At 46.5% G+C, this 15,987-nt stretch overlaps 1 protein-coding gene across 3 annotated transcripts in view; it reads left to right on the forward strand.

The window, feature by feature from the left end:
* The window catches only part of sept12 (septin 12), a 155,970-nt gene extending 140,909 nt beyond the window's left edge, over positions 1–15,061 (forward strand). For all 3 annotated transcript variants that reach the window (XM_041864378.2, XM_041864380.2, XM_041864379.2), the window contains 5 exons: positions 2,580–2,697; positions 5,465–5,560; positions 7,531–7,627; positions 8,398–8,449; positions 14,487–15,061. In XM_041864378.2, the coding sequence (XP_041720312.2) occupies positions 2,580–2,697; positions 5,465–5,560; positions 7,531–7,627; positions 8,398–8,449; positions 14,487–14,679 (556 nt within the window). In that variant the 3' untranslated portion in view covers positions 14,680–15,061. The remainder of the gene's footprint in view (positions 1–2,579; positions 2,698–5,464; positions 5,561–7,530; positions 7,628–8,397; positions 8,450–14,486) is intronic.
* Positions 15,062–15,987: the final 926 nt, after the last annotated feature.

Consider the following 15,987-nt stretch of genomic DNA (forward strand, 5'->3'; position numbering starts at 1 on the left):
AATAGCCTGTCTGATCAGATCTCAGCTAACTGTTACCATACCTTATGAATAGCCTGTCTGATCAGATCTCAGCTAACTGCTACTATATCTTATGAATAGCCTGTCTGATCAGATCTCAGCTAACTGCTACTATACCTTATGAATAGCCTGTCTGATCAGAGCTCAGCTAACTGTTACCATACCTTAAGAATAGCCTGTCTGATCAGATCTCAGCTAACTGTTACCATACCTTATGAATAGCCTGTCTGATCAGATCTCAGCTAAATGCTACTATACATTATGAATAGCCTGTCTGATCAGAGCTCAGCTAACTGCTACTATACCTTATGAATAGCCTGTCTGATCAGATCTCAGCTAACTGTTACCATACCTTATGAATAGCCTGTCTGATCAGATCTCAGCTAACTGCTACTATATCTTATGAATAGCCTGTCTGATCAGATCTCAGCTAACTGCTACTATACCTTATGAATAGCCTGTCTGATCAGATCTCAGCTAACTGCTACTATACCTTATGAATAGCCTGTCTGATCAGAGCTCAGCTAACTGTTACCATACCTTATGAATAGCCTGTCTGATCAGATCTCAGCTAAATGCTACTATACCTTATGAATAGCCTGTCTGATCAGAGCTCAGCTAACTGTTACCATACCTTATGAATAGCCTGTCTGATCAGATCTCAGCTAAATGCTACTATACCTTATGAATAGCCTGTCTGATCAGATCTCAGCTAACTGCTACTATACCTTATGAATAGCCTGTCTGATCAGATCTCAGCTAAATGCTACTATACCTTATGAATAGCTTGTCTGATCAGATCTCAGCTAAATGCTACTATACCTTATGAATAGCCTGTCTGATCAGATCTCAGCTAAATGCTACTATACCTTATGAATAGCCTGTCTGATCAGATCTCAGCTAAATGCTACTATACCTTATGAATAGCCTGTCTGGTGGTGCAGGTCTAGATGTACTCTAGGCCAGGGGTTCTTAAACCTCTCGTCTGGGGGACCCCCAGACGTTCCATGGATTTTACCACAGCTAGCACACCTGATTCAACTTGTCAACTAATCATCAAGCACTTACCTGAATCAGGTGAGCTATAGTTCAAGGCTACAACAAAGTTGTGAAATGTCTGGGGGTCCCTGAGGAGAGGTATTTAAACCCCTGCTCTATCCAACTGTACTAGACTAGACTACTGTGGGCTACATGACAGACAGGAGTTGGCTGAAGCAGTAGATAGCAGATACTAGGTAGATGGTTATCCACATAGTTGAAATACCCTTACCACTCAGCACGCTGTCTCCCGTCTCCTGCCCCCTAGCTGTCTTACTTTCTGCCCTCAAAACAATTGGATCAGCTCCCCCTACCCCAGTCCAGTTAGCTCCCCCTACCCCAGTCCAGTTAGCTCCCCCTACCCCGGTCCAGTTAGCCCTCCCTACCCCAGTCCAGTTAACTCCCCCTACCCCAGTCCAGTTAGCTCCCCCTACCCCATTCCAGTTAACTCCCCCTACCCCAGTCCACTTAGCTTCTCCTACCCCATTCCAGTTAACTCCCCCTACCCCAGTCCAGTTAGCTCCCCCTACCCCCAGTCCAGTTAGCTCCCCTACCCCATTCCAGTTAACTCCCCCTACCCCAGTCCAGTTAGCTCCCCCTACCCCGGTCCAGTTAGCCCTCCCTACCCCAGTCCACTTAGCTTCTCCTACCCCATTCCAGTTAACTCCCCCTACCCCAGTCCAGTTAGCTCCCCCTATCCCATTCCAGTTAGCTCCCCCTACCCCATTCCAGTTAACTCCCCCTACCCCAGTCCAGTTAGCTCCCCCTACCCCAGTCCAGTTAGCTCCCCCTACCCCTGACTTTTGACCTGTTGACCCCCAGAGTGGTGACCTGAGGTACTGACTGACCTAAGCTGACCCCTTACCTCTAACCTCTGTGAACTCAGAGTAGCTCTACATCCTACTGCTCAGCTAGGGCTGGGGCTGGGCAAGGCAGGGGCTAGGGTACAGGGCTGGGGCTGGGCAAGGCTGGGGCTAGGGTACAGGGCTGGGGCTGGGCAAGGCTGGGGCTAGGGTACAGAGCTGGGGCTGGGCAAGGCTGGGGCTAGGGTACAGGGCTGGGGCTGGGCAAGGCTGGGGCTAGGGTACAGGGCTGTGGCTGGGCAAGGCTGGGGCTAGGGTACAGGGCTGGGGCTGGGCAAGGCTGGGGCTAGGGTACAGGGCTGGGGCTGGGCAAGGCTGGGGCTAGGGTACAGGGCTGTGGCTGGGCAAGGCTGGGGCTAGGGTACAGGGCTGGGGCTGGGCAAGGCTGGGGCTAGGGTACAGGGCTGGGGCTGGGCAAGGCTGGGGCTAGGGTACAGGGCTGGGGCTGGGCAAGGCTGGGGCTAGGGTACAGGGCTGGGGCTGGGCAAGGCTGGGGCTAGGGTACAGGGCTGGGGCTGGGCAAGGCTGGGGCTAGGGTACAGGGCTGGGGCTGGGCAAGGCTGGGGCTAGGGTACAGGGCTGGGGCTGGGCAAGGCTGGGGCTAGGGTACAGGGCTGTGGCTGGGGCTAAAATGTAACCTGTTGTTTCTGTTCCCTGTAGGTTACGTCCCATAGACGTGGAGTTCATGAAGAGGCTGGGGAAGATAGTCAGCATTGTACCGGTCATCGCTAAGGCAGACACACTCACCATGGAGGAGAGACTGGAGTTTAAACAGAGGGTGAGAGGAACATACTGGACCTACTGTCTGACAGACTCAACCTGAGGACGACAACTACCTCCTGCCTTAATACCAAGTTAAAACAGATCAACTGACATTAGAGACGAATGTTGGAGGATCTATCTACACAGGAGTGGAATGACAACCATACTGAGAGTATGGAGGAGATAGACATATGTTTATAGATGAGAGAGAGAGAGAGAGAGAGAGAGAGAGAGAGAGAGAGAGAGAGAGAGAGAGAGAGAGAGAGAGAGAGAGAGAGAGAGAGAGAGAGAGAGAGAGAGAGAGAGAGAGAGAGAGAGAGAGAGAGAGAGAGAGAGAGAGAGAGAGAGAGAGAGAGAGAGAGATATAGAAATGCTAAGTGTGTAGAGGAGATGGAGTGATGTTTACAGATGCGTCAAAAGATTGAAAGAGAGAAAAGTGAGAGTAAGATAGAGGAGAGAGAGAGCCGTTAAATTCTATAACCACTTAAAAGGAAGTGATTCCCAAACCTTCCATAACAAAGCCATCACCTACAGAGAGATGAACCTGGAGAAGAGTCCCCTAAGCAAGCCGGTCCTGGGGCTCTGTTCACAAACACAAACAGACCCCACAGAGCCCCAGGACAACAACACAATTAGACCCAACCAAATCAAGAGAAAACAAAAAGATAATTACTTGACACATTGGAAAGAATTAACAAAAAAACAGAGCAAACTAGAATGCTATTTGGCCCTAAACAGAGAGTACACAGTGGCAGAATACCTGACCACTGTGACTGACCCAAACTTAAGGAAAGCTTTGACTATGTACAGACTCGGTGAGCATAGCCTTGCTATTGAGAAATGCCGCCGTAGGCAGACCTGGCTCTCAAGAGAAGACAGGCTATGTGCACACTGCCCACAAAATGAGGTGGAAACAGAGCTGCACTTCCTAACCTCCTGCCAAATGTATGACCATATTAGAGACACATATTTCCCTCAGATTACAGAGATCCACAAAGAATTTGAAAAACAAACCCAATTTTGATAAACTCCCTTATCTATTGGGTGAAATACCACACTGTGCCATCACAGCAGCAAGATTTGAGACCTGTTGCCACAAGAAAAGGGCAACCAATGAAGAACAAACACCATTGTAAATACAACCCATATTTATGTTTATTTATTTTCCCATTTGTACTTTAACTATTTGCACATTGTTACAACACTGTATATAGAAATAATATGATATTTGAAATGTCTCTATTATTACAACCAGTGAAGAACAAACACCATTGTAAATCATATTTATTGTTTATTTCACTTTTGTTTATTATCTATTTCACTTGCTTTGGCAATGTTAACATATGTTTCCCATGCCAATAAAGCCCTTAAATTGAAATTGAATTGAATTGAATTGAGAGAGAGGGGAGAGAGAGAGAAGAGAGAGAGAGAGAGAGAGAGAGAGAGAGAGAGAGAGAGAGGACAGACAGAGAGAGAGAGAGAGAGAGAGAGAGAGAGAGAGAGAGAGCAAGAGAGAGAGAGAGAGAGAGAGAGAGAGAGAGAGAGAGAGAGAGAGAGAGAGAAGAGAGGAGAGACAGAGAGAGAGAGAGAGAGAGAGAGAGAGAGAGAGAGAGAGAGAGGGAAGAGGGAGAGCGAGATGGTCATGGCAAGCATCCAAGTCTGGATGTAAACTCATCCGTCTCTTAAAGGAGAGTAGGGATGATTGTCTGTGGGAGAGAGACTAGAGACTAGGACAAATGAAAGATGCATAAGGATAGAATAGCATACCTGTCACTCATACACTATAGTAGGTTTACACCAGGGCTCTCCAACCCTGTTCCTGTTCTGGAGATCTACCTACCCTCCTGTAGGTTTACACCAGGGCTCTCCAACCCTGTTCCTGTTCTGGAGATCTACCTACCCTCCTGTAGGTTTACACCAGGGCTCTCCAACCCTGTTCCTGTTCTGGAGATCTATCTACCCTCCTGTAGGTTTACACCAGGGCTCTCCAACCCTGTTCCTGTTCTGGAGATCAACCTACCCTCCTGTAGGTTTACACCAGGGCTCTCCAACCCTGTTCCTGTTCTGGAGATCTATCTACCCTCCTGTAGGTTTACACCAGGGCTCTCCAACCCTGTTCCTGTTCTGGAGATCTACCTACCCTCCTGTAGGTTTACACCAGGGCTCTCCAACCCTGTTCCTGTTCTCTCCAGGAACAAGGTTGGAGTTCAACCCTACAGGAGGGTACCTCTCCAGGAACAGGGTTGGAATTTAAACCTACAGGAGGGGAGCTCTCCAGGAACCGGGTTGGAGTTAAAACCTACAGGAGGGTAGCTCTCTAGGAACAGGGTTGGAATTAAAACCTACAGGAGGGTGGCTCTCCAGGAACAGGGTTGGAGTTAAAACCTACTGGAGGATAGCTTTCTAGGAACAGGGTTGGAGTTAAAACCTACAGGAGGGTGTCTCTCCAGGAACAGGGTTGTAGAGTCCTGTGTAAACCTACAGGAGGGTGTCTCCAGGAACAGGGTTGTAGAGTCCTGTGTAAACCTACAGGAGGGTATCTCCAGGAACAGGGTTGTAGAGTCCTGTGTAAACCTACAGGAGGGTATCTCCAGGAACAGGGTTGTAGAGTCCTGTGTAAACCTACAGGAGGGTATCTCTTCAGGAACAGGGTTGTAGAGCCCTGTGTAAACACATAACTGACACTCATACACAATAGAAGCATGTAAACATCTGTGTCAACATGTTGACCTCATGACCTCTGTATTACCCCTGTTGACCCCTGCCCTCTGACCCCTGTGTAGATAAGACAGGACCTGAAGGCCAATGGGATCCGAGTATACCCTCAGGCTGAGTACGACGAAGATCCAGAGGACAGGATACTCAACGACAAGATTAGGGTAAGACACACACACAGGCACACACACACACAGACGCGCAGACATTAACACGCAAACACACACACACATCCGTGTGTGCAGGCATTCTCACACACACACACACACACACACATACACAAGCATTCGTACAGGCATTCACACGCAAACACACAAACATACAACCAGGTGCGCACGTATTCATACACATGTACGCACACACACACACACATATTTTACAAATAAGACTTGTAAGCAGTTTGGCAGTGATAGTCAAAGGAACTCACTGGCCAAACCAAAGCACATAACAGTACAGTTCTGGGACAAGGGTTTGGTGTCAACTCCTCTCCTGCCGTTCTCCTGTCTGGTCCTCTCCTGGTATGCCTCTTCTGCCTTTCTCCTGTCTGGTCCTCTCCTGGTATGCCTCTTTTACCTTTCTCCTGTCTGGTCCTCTCCTGGTATGCCTCTTTTACCTTTCTCCTGTCTGGTCCTCTCCTGGTATTCCTCTCTTACCTTTCTCCTATCTGGTCCTCTCCTGGTATTCCTCTCTTACCTTTCCCCTGTCTGGTCCTCTCCTGGTATTCCTCTCTTACCTTTCCCCTGTCTGGTCCTCTCCTGGTATTCCTCTCTTACCTTTCCCCTGTCTGGTCCTCTCCTGGTATTCCTCTCTTACCTTTCCCCTGTCTGGTCCTCTCCTGGTATTCCTCTCTTACCTTTCCCCTGTCTGGTCCTCTCCTGGTATTCCTCTTCTGCCTTTCTCCTGTCTGGTCCTCTCCTGGTATGCCTCTTTTACCTTTCTCCTGTCTGGTCCTCTCCTGGTATAACTCTCTTACCTTTCTCCTGTCTGGTCCTCTCCTGGTATTCCTCTCTTACCTTTCTCCTGTCTGGTCCTCTCCTGGTATTCCTCTCTTACCTTTCTCCTGTCTGGTCCTCTCCTGGTATTCCTGTCTTACCTTTCCCCCTGTCTGGTCTTCTCCTGGTATTCCTCTCTTACCTTTCCCCTGTCTGGTCCTCTCCTGGTATTCCTCTCTTACCTTTCCCCTGTCTGGTCCTCTCCTGGTATTCCTCTCTTACCTTTCCCTTGTCTGGTCCTCTCCTGGTATTCCTCTCTTACCTTTCTCCTGTCTGGTCCTCACCTGGTATTCCTCTCTTACCTTTCTCCTGTCTGGTCCTCTCCTGGTATTCCTCTCTTACCTTTCCCCTGTCTGGTCCTCTCCTGGTATTCCTCTCTTACCTTTAACCTGTCTGGTCCTCTCCTTGTATTCCTCTCTTACCTTTCCCCTGTCTGGTCTTCTCCTGGTATTCCTCTCTTACCTTTCCCCTGTCTGGTCCTCTCCTGGTATTCATCTCTTACCTTTCCCCTGTCTGGTCTTCTCCTGGTATTCCTCTCTTACCTTTCCCCTGTCTGGTCCTCTCCTGGTATTCCTCTCTTACCTTTCCCTTGTCTGGTCCTCTCCTGGTATTCCTCTCTTACCTTTCTCCTGTCTGGTCCTCACCTGGTATTCCTCTCTTACCTTTCTCCTGTCTGGTCCTCTCCTGGTATTCCTCTCTTACCTTTCCCCTGTCTGGTCCTCTCCTGGTATTCCTCTCTTACCTTTAACCTGTCTGGTCCTCTCCTGGTATTCCTCTCTTACCTTTCCCCTGTCTGGTCCTCTCCTGGTATTCCTCTCTTACCTTTAACCTGTCTGGTCCTCTCCTTGTATTCCTCTATTACCTTTCCCCTGTCTGGTCTTCTCCTGGTATTCCTCTCTTACCTTTCCCCTGTCTGGTCCTCTCCTGGTATTCCTCTCTTACCTTTCCCCTGTCTGGTCCTCTCCTGGTATTCCTCTCTTACCTTTAACCTGTCTGGTCCTCTCCTTGTATTCCTCTCTTACCTTTCCCCTGTCTGGTCTTCTCCTGGTATTCCTCTCTTACCTTTCCCCTGTCTGGTCCTCTCCTGGTATTCATCTCTTACCTTTCTCCTGTCTGGTCCTCACCTGCTATTCTGTGTGCAGGAAAACATTCCGTTTGCTGTGGTGGGGACAGACAAGGAACACCAGGTAAACGGGAACAAGGTCCTGGGCAGGAAAACCAAATGGGGCATCATAGAGGGTGAGTGTTTTTACATTATCAATACATTAGCATAGAGGGTGAGTGTTTTTACATTATCAATGCTTTATCATAGAGGGTGAGTGTGTTTACACTATCAACACATTATCATAGAGGGTGAGTGTGTTTACATTATCATAGTGGGAGCGCGTGTTTACATTATCAATACATTATCATAGAGGGTGAGTGTGTTTACATTATCGATGCATTATCATAGAGGGTGAGTGTGTTTACATTATCAATACATTATCATAGAGGGTGAGTGTGTTTACATTATTATAGATTATGTGTTTCAGGTTTTCAGTTTATTTGCCATATGTAATACGTGTAGGCCTAGAGGCCTGGAGTACTACATACATGAACCAAAATTGGAGATTGATTGAGATTATTTTATTTAGTTTTGTTTATGAACACCTAATGATATGCATACTGAATAATAATAATAATAATATGATGCTGGTATATGCAGCACTGTTGTAAATAAAATAAACCACATATTATATGTCTAAATATCCCTATACAGTCTAATTCTGGAATCATGGGCTCAACTGCTGCCCTCTAGTGTTCGTAATGAGGAAGTTGCAGAGCAGGAAGCATACATGTATTACGTGAGAGAGAGAGAGAGAGCGAGAGAGAGAGAGAGAGAGAGAGAGAGAGAGAGAGAGAGAGAGAGAGAGAGAGAGAGAGACGGACGGGCTTCCATGGATCTGGTGTAATGACTGGTTTTAACCACTGTTTTAGTCAACCTGTATCTTTATTCTGTCTGTCCATAGTTGAAAACGTGGCGCATTGTGAGTTTGCCAACTTGAGAGATCTGCTGATTAGGTGAGTTACAGTTACACGTACAACCACTCACCCACACATGCATGTACACACACATGAGGCTTGGGGTTGTCTAGCAGTCCAAGCCGCTGCCTCTGGATCACATGTAGAATGTACCGCTGCCTCTGGATCACATGTAGAATGTACCGCTGCCACTGGAGCACATGAACAATGTACCGCTGCCTCTGGATCACATGTAGAATGTACCGCTGCCTCTGGATCACATGTAGAATGTACCGCTGCCTCTGGATCACATGTAGAATGTACCGCTGCCACTGGATCACATGTAGAATGTACCGCTGCCACTGGATCACATGTAGAATGTACCGCTGCCACTGGAGCACATGAACAATGTACCGCTGCCACTGGATCACATGTAGAATGTACCGCTGCCTCTGGAGCACATGTAGAATGTACCGCTGCCTCTGGAGCACATGAACAATGTACCGCTGCCTCTGGATCACATGTAGAATGTACCGCTGCCTCTGGATCACATGTAGAATGTACCGCTGCCTCTGGATCACATGTAGAATGTACCGCTGCCTCTGGATCACATGAACAATGTACCGCTGCCTCTGGATCACATGTAGAATGTACCGCTGCCTCTGGATCACATGTAGAATGTACCGCTGCCTCTGGATCACATGTAGAATGTACCGCTGCCTCTGGATCACATGTAGAATGTACCGCTGCCTCTGAATCACATGTAGAATGTACCGCTGCCTCTGGATCACATGTAGAATGTACCGCTGCCTCTGGATCACATGTAGAATGTACCGCTGCCTCTGGATCACATGTAGAATGTACCGCTGACTCTGGAGCACATGTAGAATGTACCGCTGCCTCTGGATCACATGTAGAATGTACCGCTGCCTCTGGATCACATGAACAATGTACCGCTGCCTCTGGAGCACATGTAGAATGTACCGCTGCCTCTGAATCACATGTAGAATGTACCGCTGCCTCTGGATCACATGTAGAATGTACCGCTGCCTCTGGATCACATGTAGAATGTACCGCTGCCTCTGAATCACATGTACAATGTACCACTGTCAGCATGGGTTGGAATCCAGCCTAGTGCTCTTCCATCACACTCTCTCCTACCTTTCACCTCTTCCATCACACTCTCTCCTACCTTTCACCTCTTCCATTACACTCTCTCCTACCTTTCACCTCTTCCATTACACTCTCTCCTACCTTTCACCTCTTCCATTACACTCTCTCCTACCTTTCACCTCTTCCATTACACTCTCTCCTACCTTTCACCTCTTCCATCACACTCTCTCCTACCATTCACCTCTTCCATCACACTCTCTCCTACCTTTCACCTCTTCCATCACACTCTCTCCTACCTTTCACCTCTTCCATTACACTCTCTCCTACCTTTCACCTCTTCCATTACACTCTCTCCTACCTTTCACCTCTTCCATTACACTCTCTCCTACCTTTCACCTCTTCCATTACACTCTCTCCTACCTTTCACCTCTTCCATCACACTCTCTCCTACCTTTCACCTCTTCCATTACACTCTCTCCTACCTTTCACCTCTTCCATTACACTCTCTCCTACCTTTCACCTCTTCCATTACACTCTCTCCTACCTTTCACCTCTTCCATCACACTCTCTCCTACCATTCACCTCTTCCATTACACTCTCTCCTACCTTTCACCTCTTCCCTTACACTCTCTCCTACCTTTCACCTCTTCCATCACACTCTCTCCTACCTTTCACCTCTTCCATCACACTCTCTCCTACCTTTCACCTCTTCCATCACACTCTCTCCTACCTTTCACCTCTTCCATCACACTCTCTCCTACCATTCACCTCTTCCATTACACTCTCTCCTACCTTTCACCTCTTCCATCACACTCTCTCCTACCTTTCACCTCTTCCATCACACTCTCTCCTACCTTTCAGCTCTTCCATCACACTCTCTCCTACCATTCACCTCTTCCATTACACTCTCTCCTACCTTTCACCTCTTCCATCACACTCTCTCCTACCATTCACCTCTTCCATCACACTCTAATAATAATAATAATATGCCATTTAGCAGACGCTTTTATCCAAAGCGACTTACAGTCATGTGTGCATACGTTTTTACGTATGGGTGGTCCCGGGGATCGAACCCACTAACCTGGCGTTACAAGCGCCATGCTCTACCAATTGAGCTACAGAGGACCACTCTCTCCTACCTTTCAGCTCTTTCCAATAAAAATACTTTAAAACAACAACTGAACACACCCCTGTAGCTGAGGGCAGAGCAGCAGAGGGGCTAATGACGAACCTATAGAGTTAACATACAGAGGGGCTAATGACAGCCCTACAGAGTTAACATACAGAGAGGCTAATGACAGACCTATAGAGTTAACATACAGAGGGGCTAATGACGAACCTATAGAGTTAACATACAGAGGGGCTAATGACGAACCTACAGAGTTAACATACAGAGGGGCTAATGACGAACCTATAGAGTTAACATACAGAGGGGCTAATGACAGACCTATAGAGTTAACATACAGAGGGGCTAATGACGAACCTATAGAGTTAACATACAGAGAGGCTAATGACAGCCCTACAGAGTTAACATACAGAGGGGCTAATGACAGCCCTACAGAGTTAACATACAGAGGGGCTAATGACAGACCTATAGAGTTAACATACAGAGGGGCTAATGACGAACCTATAGAGTTAACATACAGAGGGGCTAATGACGAACCTATAGAGTTAACATACAGAGGGGCTAATGACGAACCTATAGAGTTAACATACAGAGGGGCTAATGACGAACCTATAGAGTTAACATACAGAGGGGCTAATGACAGCCCTACAGAGTTAACATACAGAGGGGCTAATGACAGACCTACAGACTTAACATACAGAGGGGCTAATGACGAACCTATAGAGTTAACATAAAGAGGGGCTAATGACGAACCTATAGAGTTAACATACAGAGGGGCTAATGACGAACCTATAGAGTTAACATACAGAGGGGCTAATGACGAACCCTATAGAGTTAACATACAGAGGGGCTAATGACGAACCCTATAGAGTTAACATACAGAGGGGGCTAATGACAGCCCTATAGAGTTAACATACAGAGGGGCTAATGACGAACCTATAGAGTTAACATACAGAGGGGCTAATGACAGCCCTACAGAGTTAACATACAGAGGGGCTAATGACGAACCTATAGAGTTAACATACAGAGGGGCTAATGACAGCCCTACAGAGTTAACATACAGAGGGGCTAATGACAGACCTACAGACTTAACATACAGAGGGGCTAATGACGAACCTATAGAGTTAACATAAAGAGGGGCTAATGACGAACCTATAGAGTTAACATACAGAGGGGCTAATGACGAACGTATAGAGTTAACATACAGAGGGGCTAATGACGAACCTATAGAGTTAACATACAGAGGGGCTAATGACGAACCTATAGAGTTAACATACAGAGGGGCTAATGACAGCCCTATAGAGTTAACATACAGAGGGGCTAATGACGAACCTATAGAGTTAACATACAGAGGGGCTAATGACAGCCCTACAGAGTTAACATACAGAGGGGCTAATGACGAACCTATAGAGTTAACATACAGAGGGGCTAATGACGAACCTATAGAGTTAACATACAGAGGGGCTAATGACGAACCTATAGAGTTAACATACAGAGGGGCTAATGACGAACCTATAGAGTTAACATACAGAGGGGCTAATGACGAACCTATAGAGTTAACATACAGAGGGGCTAATGACGAACCTATAGAGTTAACATACAGAGGGGCTAATGACGAACCTATAGAGTTAACATACAGAGGGGCTAATGACGAACCTATAGAGTTAACATACAGAGGGGCTGATGACGAACCTATAGAGTTAACATACAGAGGGGCTAATGACGAACCTATAGAGTTAACATACAGAGAGGCTAATGACAGCCCTATAGAGTTAACATACAGAGGGGCTAATGACGAACCTATAGAGTTAACATACAGAGGGGCTAATGACAGCCCTATAGAGTTAACATACAGAGGGGCTAATGACGAACCTATAGAGTTAACATACAGAGGGGCTAATGACAGCCCTACAGAGTTAACATACAGAGGGGCTAATGACGAACCTATAGAGTTAACATACAGAGGGGCTAATGACAGCCCTACAGAGTTAACATACAGAGGGGCTAATGACGAACCTATAGAGTTAACATACAGAGGGGCTAATGACAGCCCTACAGAGTTAACATACAGAGGGGCTAATGACAGCCCTATAGAGTTAACATACAGAGGGGCTAATGACGAACCTATAGAGTTAACATACAGAGGGGCTAATGACAGCCCTATAGAGTTAACATACAGAGGGGCTAATGACGAACCTATAGAGTTAACATACAGAGGGGCTAATGACAGCCCTACAGAGTTAACATACAGAGGGGCTAATGACAGCCCTATAGAGTTAACATACAGAGGGGCTAATGACGAACCTATAGAGTTAACATACAGAGAGGCTAATGACAGCCCTACAGAGTTAACATACAGAGGGGCTAATGACGAACCTATAGAGTTAACATACAGAGGGGCTAATGACGAACCTATAGAGTTAACATACAGGTCAGCCTGGTTTCATGAGCTCCTAACGGTGACCTCTGACCAAGGGTCCATGGCCCTGTTGCATAAAACATCTTAAGTGTTTTCCTGAAGGATTTACCTTAAGGAATAATTTCCCCTTACCTAAGGGAATTGCTTAAGAGCGTCGCATAGAGCCCCTCAAACGATTTCCTTAAGTAAGGTCATACTTAAGCAGTTTTTCAGTAGTTTTGAAGGCATGTACGGCAGAAAGAGTCTCTGGTTAACATGGAGACGACCTGAGTCACGCCCTCTGCTAAAGGTTGTCTACGTCGTAAACGGCACCCTGTGCCCTTCATAGTGCACTACGTTTGACCAGGACCCATAGGGGCTCAGGTTAATAGGCCCCTGGTCAAAATTAGTGCACTATGAAGGGAATAGGGTGCCTTTTGGGACGCACCCATTGTGTCAGGGAGGAGGATGGTGACGGGGCTGAGAAAACATCCCAGACATGTTGTTTACAACCACTTAGCAGTGTTTCTTAGACTTCCATTACTAGTACACTTTCACACTGTAGTTACACTGTACCTGTTCTGATGCTGCATGGCAACCACCAAGACGTTAACGACAGCTGTAATAGAACACACTAACATCCATCATATCAGCTGTTTATCCTTCATCATCCATCATATCAGCTGTCTATACTTCATCATCCATCATATCAGCTGTTTATCCTTCATCATCCATCATATCAGCTGACTATCCTTCATCATCCATCATATCAGCTGTCTATACTTCATCATCCATCATATCAGCTGTTTATCCTTCATCATCCATCATATCAGCTGACTATCCTTCATCATCCATCATATCAGCTGTTTATCCTTCATCATCCATCATATCAGCTGTTTATCCTTCATCATCCGTCATTCAGCTGTCTATCCTTCATCATCCATCATATCAGCTGTTTATCCTTCATCATCCATCATATCAGCTGACTATCCTTCATCATCCATCATATCAGCTGTTTATTCTTCATCATCCATCATATCAGCTGTCTATCCTTCATCATCCATCATATCAGCTGTTTATCCTTCATCATCCGTCATTCAGCTGTCTATTCTTCATCATCCATCATATCAGCTGTTTATCCTTCATCATCCATCATATCAGCTGTTTATCCTTCATCATCCATCATATCAGCTGTTTATCCTTCATCATCCATCATTTCAGCTGTTTATCCTTCATCATCCATCATATCAGCTGTCTATCCTTCATCATCCATCATATTAGCTGTCTATCCTTCATCATCCATCATATCAGCTGTCTATCCTTCATCATCCGTCATTCAGCTGTCTATCTACACTGATGTTGTTTGTGTTTTTGTCTACAACATTGTGTATTTTAACCTATTTACATAAATAAACATGCAAATAAAGACTGTTTTTGTGTTTGTCTGTGTGTCCCTAAAGGTCCCACCTGCAGGACCTGAAGGACGTGACCCACAACATCCACTATGAGACATTCCGCGTGAGGAGGCTGAATGAGAGTAACCTGACTGTCCACGGTCTGGCCCTGTCCTGCTTTCCCATGGAGAACGGGACCCACGGAACCAACGGAACCAACGGAACCTCGGACAGGAGCGAATCAGAGAGCCAACTCTGAGGGGGACCACAAAGTGCGTCGCACACAGCAGCAGCAGCTCCAGCTTCCTGTTTCCTGTTTTGACCTGCAATGATTGGTCAACAGTTTCCCCCAATCGGAACACACGAGAAAGAGAGCGAAAGGAAGAAAGAGGAACTTTTTTTTTAACAAAGGAGAGATTTTTTCGGTGGCCACCACACCTTCGATTTTGAAATAACATTTTATTGAGTTTTACTAAAGACATTATTGATAAGAAATGCATTTAAACTTCATATATGAATATATTTACTGAGAATGAGTTTATATTTCCTGGAAGCAGGGTCACTCAGAGCTGGAAGAGCAGAGAGAGAGAGATGGAGAGCAAGTTCTCAGGAGAGAGAGAGCAAGAAAGAGTGGATAGAGAGAGAGAGAAAGAGAGATGGAGAGAGATCGAGAGAGACAGAGAGAGAGACAGAGAGAGAGATAGATAGAGAGAGAGAGAGAGAGACAGAGAGAGAGAGAGAGAGAGAGAGAGAGAGAGAGAGAGAGAGAGAGAGGGAGAGAGAGAGAGAGAGAGAGAGAGAGAGAGAGAGAGAGAGAGAGAGAGAGAGAGAGAGAGAGAGAGAGAGAGAGAGAGAGAGAGAAAAACAGAGAGGGAGAGGGGGAGAGAGAGAGTGAGGGATGGAGAGAGATAAAAACAGAGAGGGAGAGGGGAGAGAGAAAGGGGGAGAGTGAGGGGTGGAGAGAGATAAAAACAGAGAGAGAGAGAGAGGGGAGAGTGAGGGATGGAGAGAGATAAAAAAAAACAGAGAGAGGGAGAGGGGAGAGAGAGAGAGGGAGATAAAAACAGAGAGGGGGAGAGAGAGGAGGAGTGTGTTATGTGCTCAGACAATGTTATTTCGCTCTGGGTTGTATTCAATCAAACCTGCAATACCGATGTTTATGCAGTATCATTGTTTACACTCATACTACCGCTGGAATTCAGAAAACTGGAATCACCTGCCTGAGAGTGATATACAGTATCCTGTAGCTAACACAGCCACACCTCCTGTATTCTACAGTACCCACATCCATTCAGCTACAGCCTCCTGTATTCTACAGTACCCACATCCATTCAGCTACAGCCTCCTGTATTCTACAGTACCCACATCCATTCAGCTACAGCCTCCTGTATTCTACAGTACCCACATCCATTCAGCTACAGCCTCCTGTATTCTACAGTACCCACATCCATTCAGCTACAGCCTCCTGTATTCTACAGTACCCACATCCATTCAGCTACAGCCTCCTGTATTCTACAGTACCCACATCCATTCAGCTACAGCCTCCTGTATTCTACAGTACCCACAT

This window comes from Coregonus clupeaformis, chromosome 35 (assembly GCF_020615455.1).
Source record: "Coregonus clupeaformis isolate EN_2021a chromosome 35, ASM2061545v1, whole genome shotgun sequence".
Taxonomy (NCBI): Eukaryota; Metazoa; Chordata; class Actinopteri; order Salmoniformes; family Salmonidae; genus Coregonus; species Coregonus clupeaformis.